Source organism: Montipora capricornis, unplaced genomic scaffold (assembly GCF_036669925.1).
Source record: "Montipora capricornis isolate CH-2021 unplaced genomic scaffold, ASM3666992v2 scaffold_495, whole genome shotgun sequence".
NCBI classification, from domain to species: Eukaryota; Metazoa; Cnidaria; class Anthozoa; order Scleractinia; family Acroporidae; genus Montipora; species Montipora capricornis.
Window position 1 is genome coordinate 20,001 of NW_027180233.1, and position 7,500 is coordinate 27,500.

Below are 7,500 nucleotides of genomic sequence, written 5' to 3' on the forward strand. Positions count from 1 at the left end.
GAGTATCAAATCATCACTCTACCAGTGTAACTGGGGTGGAATTTGAAGGAAGCCACGGACAAGAGAAGCCACAAGAAGACGAGCAAGAAAGAAACCAGAAATGCAACCTTGCATTTGCCAACGATAACACTGACGAGGACAAAGGAATCGTGAACCCCAGCCATTTAAGTACATCTTTATCAACAGTCGAGGTAGAATTAGGAACAACTATTGATAAAGATGTATCTCTGCCTGACGACGAGACTTTTGATAGCGGTCTGTAAACGTTATTTCATTTCGTGCACGATTTCCGAAAAAAAAGACTAGGCTGATCTTAGATTTCTTATTTAGAAATGATCGTTTGCTTGTAACAAAATGTACTTATATCGTAAAGTCGAATAGGTTACTGTTTGGTCGTGCTGGGTGCCTCAGAAACGTATAATGATCCAATTGCAGTCAAATACGTCACAGTAGTCGCTGGACCTATATAACTCAGTCCAAATTTCTGGCCCTCCGCACTGAGATGACATACATATATAGCTACCAACGCAGACTCCACCAGTAAAAAGAATTATCATCCGATCAGCTACGCTGAAGTATTCATACATAGGTATTACTAGTCAGGTAACAAGGTCAAGAAAATAATACGTCGATAACCGAGCCATCACTCTCTTTTGTGCAAACCAATCGTAATTTTGACAAACGAATTAGTGATCTCGGAAACCGTGTCAGCTTCGCCAGTGAGTAGTTGACCACAGTATTTTCAAATAATATAGTCAGCTATTTAGTAACAAGCAAATAACGGAGATTTATACGTCATTTGCTTGCCACTGGTCTCAATTAACATTTAGCAGCTCAGTGGCACACACCCATGAGATGACCTGCGGCTTTCTAATACAACTGGTATTCTGCGGGAAAAAAAACACGTCAGAAGTCAGCTACGTCATTACTTATTGGTGCACCCCCTCCTAAGATCCTGGGTTCGCCCCTAAAGCCTTTAGCTGTTTATTTCATGAAACAAGGTCTAACTCCACAAATCCAAATGCGTCATACCCAAAAGAAAGGCTTCGGTTCTTAACAATCCATTAGCTGCATTTTAGAACTGAGATAATCCAAGGAAATATCTTCACTTCTTTTTAACTCTTCAGAAACGACTAATGGAGAGCACACGATTGTAATTTCCTTTTCTGTATTCCATTCAAAATGAATTATTTTTCTTTTATCATATTCATAAAACCACGATCAAAATTTCATTAAAAATTCTGGAAGCGGTAAGAAAAGGAATTAATGAGGATCAATGAGCCAGCCGTATATGAAATATTGATGATAAACGTTCTTGTTACTACTCAAGCATAATCTAAAATTTTAAAAATAAGGCAAATGTTACTAATAAACAAGGGCCGAAACTGAAAATTGTTTATTCGTTTCTTTGTTTTTTCTTTTAACTTTATCGTCCAGTCGTAAAAACCACAATCATAGAGAAGTACCATTCTCTCAATTGTGAAATTATGCCAAATTGAGCATAAATCACAATAATCAGTCGGTTTTAATTAATATTTTATAAGACCTGTTTTTTGTCAAAGAGATAAATATTTAAAACCAATCAGAAAAATGTTACGTTATCTACACTGGCTGATAAATTATTCTCTATGACAAAGTTGTATTTGTTTCATATTAACACTAGAGAATTTTCAACCTGTAACAATTGTGTAGCTGCAATATATCGTGTTGGAAATCATTCCCGCTTGAGTGGGAAAACAGATTGAAACTCCGTATCATCGGCCCTTCAACGCTTTTTATTGAAATTTGCGGTTAGTTGAATGCAAAGGCTTCCATTTACAAAAGTTTTGGCTTGGGCATACATGCAGTCCATGATTTCTACTTTATTGTTTGGCAGTACGTTATTCTTACACACTGACTCAGGAAAGAGATATTCAATCTGGTCAAACCGATAGTGTCATGGAATCAGAGAATGTTAATGGGGAACGAACATTCAACAGTGTATCTCCAGAGATTCGTATTGCTTTAATAACTACAGTGTTTGTAGTGTCGTTCATTATATTAGCAGGAAACCTGTTAACTGTTGTTAGCATTTTGTGTTTCACAAAACGAAAGAGTACCTTCAGTTTTCTTCTCGTCACGATCTCTTTGATAGACATTTTAAATATTTTGGGACCAAATGTTGTCTCTTTGTTTGTGTTTTTTGACAAAGGAAACAATTTCTACAAGTACTTTACTTTGTGCAGACTTCAAGCATGGAGTATCGTGTTTCTTCGTTGTGCTGCCACATTAGCAATTACTCTTCTCGGACTAGATAGATTTTTCATTACTTTAACACCGCGCTTCTATCGAAAACAATGGAAAGGAAAGTTGTTCGTTGCATTTTTCTTTGGAAAATGGATAATCTCCGCGTTTATAGCGACGTGGCCTCTGCTCTGGTTAGACGGTTTCCACGTTTCCAAGGATACAGGATATACTTTTTGCCTGTTCCTGTACGAAAATCCTGTGGCGGGATTTTTCGTCGTTTTCCTCATGTGTTTGTTGTTAGTCAGTTGCTTGTGTTTTTACGCAATATTCAGCACATCGAACAAGGGATCGTTCAGTACCAAGTTGAGAAAAGATGACGGGTTCAACTTTTCTGCTAAACAGCGTGAAGTTTCCCACTTGGCGGACCCTACTGACAACAAAGATTTCACTATTTTAGCAGCTTTGGTCGTTGCTGTTTATTTCTGTTGCTTGTTGCCTTGGATGGTAAGAGAGCTGACAGAGGACACTTCATCGCGATTTGTCACCCCATATAGAGCGATAGACCGATTCGGTTGACTCAATGTTGAATCCAATTGAAATCTTTCGGAGTTAAGGTTCTTTATGTGTTGCATTTGCATGATAATGTAGCAGTCACATTTAAATGATATCTAAATACTTGGAACAAAACGTTTTACTCCTAAAGGATTTAACTTGGATACAACATTGAGTTAGCCGAATCGGTCTCACCCGACTAATCCGTGACATTTTACTTCGCGCTTTGATTTCCATACACGAACGTTAACCTCAATACTTGCCTAGCATCTGGATTTGAGCGCAGGATCCCTCTTCCATGAGCCGAAATTTTTTACATTCCAGATGACCCCTAATTTCTTATATGGGGTGAAATTTTGCTAATATCATTTATACATTTTTAAAAACAGTTTCGTATTCGGGGTCCGTACTTTCGAACTATGAATATTTCAAATGAATGAAGGGGGTAGTTTCTAAAGAAACTGTGGTGCTGCGTCGGTGGGGAAGTAGTTTACAAAAATTTGGTTTTATCAACGGAGTTGATAATGTAAATTGGCCACCGTACAGAGGTTCTAAAAGCTGACGTTTCGAGCGTTAGCCCTTCGTCAGAGCGACGAAGGGCTAACGACGAAGGGCTAACGGTCGAAACGTCAGCTTTTAGAATCTCTGTACGGTGGCCAATTTACATTATCAACTCCGTTGATAAAACCAAATTTTTGTATGAATATTTCAGTTTTCTTTTTTATTTTTTATATTACATTAGTTTGGTCAACTGCGGGAACGTGTAAAGAAAACCCATCATATTAATCACTATGGAGGCTCTGTGCCTTAAAATACAGTTTATACGTGGAAAGGAATATCTCCTCTCTTTAGTATTACGATCAAGAATCAAAACAGGAAATTGAATAAACCGTTGTTACAATTGTCCCGCTTATCATCTTGATTTCAAGCAAAACAGAACCGCTTGAATTTTAAACATTTAAATACCAAGACATAAAGCTTTAACATCAATTCCAAAACATCTAGGCTTCTCTGTTATATTTTATTCTAATTTATTTCAGATAGCCATTACACTTGGTACTCTTTCAGTGGACTATCCTTCGCTGTTCGGCTTGTGTGCGCTCCAGTTACCACTGGTCAGCAGTCTCTTGAACCCTTTGATATACGGTATCAGGTGGCTTCCTTATAGAAGGGCATATCATCGGGCACTGAGGTGGCCTTGCACAAAATGTTGCAACAGGAAATTTCAAAAATCATCGCGTTCAAGGTCGCATAACTTTAACTGTAAGTATGCGGGCTGGCTGATTTTTTACTTGAGTATCTTGGAAAGAGTGAATTTCGTCAAACGCCGCGATCAGAAATTTATAACACGTTTGAAACGTGCACATGTTTTAAGGGCCATTTAAACGGTTTCGACATTGTCTTCAACACGTGCCTTTGAACCTAAGTCTGGAGTGTTTTATCAAGTTGACAACATTGTTAATAGTGTAAAAAAATTGAAAGCTTGTTCAATTAAATTTACACTAGTTAAAGAGGCAGTGTCACGCTATTTCAGTCCAACTTAAAAACACTAAAATACGTCTTTGCATCAATCAAGACCAAAAATCAATGGTGTACTTTTGTTGCCAATAACAACTGAAGTGCACTGAAGCTATTCTTTGTTATTTGCATCCATGGATGGAGAGAGGATGCAAATTGATTGAAACTTGAAAAAACTGGCCCTTTAAGTCAGTTTGAGATCTTCGCAGTCATGAACGCTACTTTAATAGCAACGAAAGGAACTTGAGCCTGAAAATTTCAGGCTTAAACTGGATTCAAACCCATGCCCTTTTTAGTGGTGAAATATTTTGTCATCAACTTTTGGCTCGAAAAGGTCGAGGGAATTGAAATCGTTTAAGCCTGCGAAGTATCCAAAAAATAAATTGGGTGCGCGAGGTTTCAGAGTAAACAAGAACATAAAAGGTTCACATTTGTATACTCGCAATTTCGTCACAAGCTCAAATTTGATGATTTTATGTCGTTGTTACGCCGGGTAACGCAAACATATGTGCTAAAATGCGCACGGCACGATTATTTCTGCTCTTTTAACCAACGATACTATTGTTTTGTGGAGCCAGTGTCGTTGCCGAGGTTGCCATCGTTTCTGAAACTCCGTTTTGTCTGCACCCAGTACCAGCAAGGTTTCCTTATTTCTTTACAGGCACCACAAGCGCTGGACACAGCTTCTGGATATCGGATGGTTTTGTAGAGGCCGACGCTGATCATGAAAACGCTTTTCACGTTCTTTTTAGTAGCACCTCGTACATTAAGCCACTCGACTTCAACTTAGATGAGCTGGAAATGTTCGAGCAAAATTCAAGATACACCAATATGGCGCCCTTGTCAATATCCAATAGCCAAAAACCTATCACAATGAAAGATACGACGTGGCGGGCGGGTGGAAATCATTTTCAGAATATATTGGATTTCATCGAGGCCAAGACGGGAGGAAATCATATAACTAGAAATAACAAATGCGCAAATGAGGCTGACATACCTAGCGCAGAGACTCGTCAAAATCATACCAGTGCATACACTCGGTCCGTACATAAACGTGAACCTGCGGTACCAGGTCATGCAAGTGATCTCGAGTTATCTCTTTTTGGACAAAACACTTCAGATATCCCGAGTGTTGAGCGGTGCGAGAAACACAAACATAGTGCTACATGCTCCTGTCTTGGAAAATCAAAATACTACCATGTGGAAAGGAAAAATCGCGAGATGGAGTCATTAATGCCTGACGCAATAGAGAATCTTACCTCTAGAGATGCACTTCCTACAGACGTACACCTTTAATTTGGCAGTAAACTATACACGAAAAGAGAATTAATCTTCCCATTTATCTAAACAAAAATAAGCAATTGTCTCTTATAAACACCTCAAAAATTCAGGCCCAAGTTATTCGAAGAGTGGATCATGGCTATCTTCCGGATAAATCGCTATCCACTGGATAACTCAGTTGGTGTTGCTAGTGTTTATCCGCTGGATAGTGATTTATCCGGTGGATAGCGTTATCCACCTTTTGAACAACCGAGGCCAGGTCTCTTTATAACGGGAACTCAGTTGGGAGAGTATTGCACCGGCATCGCACATGTCATGAGTTTGAATCCCGTCGGAGCCGCTTGAATTTTTTGAGGTGTCTATAAAGACAATTGCTTAAATTACCTACGTAAGTGCGAGGGTTATTTCTCTATTAGGGGTACATGTTTCCGACATCTGTGATCGTGTTAACAATCAGCTTAAGGTTATTAAGCGTTTCAGAAATATTGTATCCAGTAATACTAAAACTAGGTTGTATAAAGCTTTCATCATGCCATATTTTCCATATTGTAGTAGTGTATGGCACTTTTGCGGAGCCGGAAATGCACGAAAACTAGAATTGCTAAACAAGCAGGTTTTACGCGAAAATTACATGTAACATGACAGAAGCGGTCACGCGTGGCACGGCTTCTCTTGATTGGTTAAAGTGGCGGACCTTTGTTTGTTTTCGCGCGTAAATTAAGTCAATTTGTGACTGTGCTGGGGCAAGACCACACCGCTTGATTTCTTTCAGTAAACTATATTGTTCGGAGATTAACATTTAGGATATATTAAAAGTAATGTCAAGTATCAAGTACCGATTTTCTGTTTCTGGGATAGCCGAATTATCACAGCCAAGAAACCTAAAATTTTAGCTCCAAATGTTGCTCAAGGATCTGAACAATGCAACAAACGCACCTACCCCCACCCCTCCCCCACAAATCTCGTAAATAGCCTCTATCGCTATCAGTTCCGCTCAAAATCACTGTGGTTTATGCACTGACTTTTGTCGAACTTCGGCATTGTTTAACGCTTACAAATATGACACGATTCTCATTTAATAGAGATCCGCTGAACTTAAGTGACTTCAAATTTAAAATTCATATGCGATTGCATTGTTTTAGCGATATTAGCCTGCACGCAGGCGGTTGGATAGTCGAAAAAACTGGAATTCGTAATGAGGTAGCCATCTTGGATTCGCGCGGCTAGGTCTGGGCCCGGTTTGAGGGTCGACCCCGTCGTTTTGTCTCGGGGCCCAGACCTATCCCGCGCTCTTCCAATATGGCGTCTGATAACCGTCTGATAGTGTTTCTTGGCGACACAACATCTACCGCTTGCACGCAGGCTAACACAAATGAATAATTATGTAAATAAGTCTGAATGCCCAACCTTACGAATGAGTCAGTTTGATTTTGAAATCACTTTCTCTGGCAACATTAAATGAGAAGACTCAAGAGCGCTAGCGGGAACTTCTGTTAGCGAAAACAAAATGGAGGACGAGGATACCAAGCGGAAAGCAGGAAGAGAAATTTCAAGACAGTCTTCACAAGACACGTCACAACTGTCCTCTATGTTGTATAAATGTTATTATTTCTTATTTTACATTGGCATCGGAAGTTCATTTCCTTATATAGCTTTGTATTTCAAACAACTTGGACTTACGGCTGGTCAAACGGGTGCTGTACTTGGGTTGCGATTCTTAACAAAATTTATCGGCTCACCAATATGGGGAATACTTGGTGACAAGTACAAAATACATAAAGTTATTCTACTTGCCTCACTGGTGTCATTCACATCCGGAAATTTAATGTTTATTGCTGTTCAACCACAAAAGCAAATGTGTCTCGAAACCAGAGCAAACAGAACAGTGACAAAGGCATTATTATTCACTCCTAACGGAATCGT

General features: G+C 39.2%; 2 protein-coding genes and 1 pseudogene across 2 annotated transcripts in view; all 3 read left to right on the top strand.

Moving 5' to 3' along the window:
- LOC138036659 (thyrotropin-releasing hormone receptor-like) overlaps positions 1-1,320 on the top strand; it is a 12,283-nt gene extending 10,963 nt beyond the window's left edge. Inside the window, exon 3 of the mRNA XM_068882780.1 lies at positions 1-1,320. This exon is cut by the window's left edge and continues 117 nt beyond it. Coding sequence (XP_068738881.1) covers positions 1-263 — 263 coding nt within the window. The 3' untranslated portion in view covers positions 264-1,320.
- Positions 1,321-1,838: 518 nt separating this feature from the next.
- Positions 1,839-6,409, top strand: LOC138036658 (type-1 angiotensin II receptor B-like). The gene is made up of 3 exons (XM_068882779.1): positions 1,839-2,730; positions 3,819-4,041; positions 4,958-6,409. The coding sequence occupies exons 1-3, from the start codon at positions 1,939-1,941 to the stop codon at positions 5,590-5,592; spliced, it is 1,650 nt and encodes a 549-aa protein (XP_068738880.1). The 5' UTR covers positions 1,839-1,938; the 3' UTR covers positions 5,593-6,409.
- A 596-nt stretch (positions 6,410-7,005) lies between these two features.
- The window catches only part of LOC138036661 (major facilitator superfamily domain-containing protein 6-like), a 42,663-nt pseudogene continuing 42,168 nt past the window's right edge, over positions 7,006-7,500 (top strand).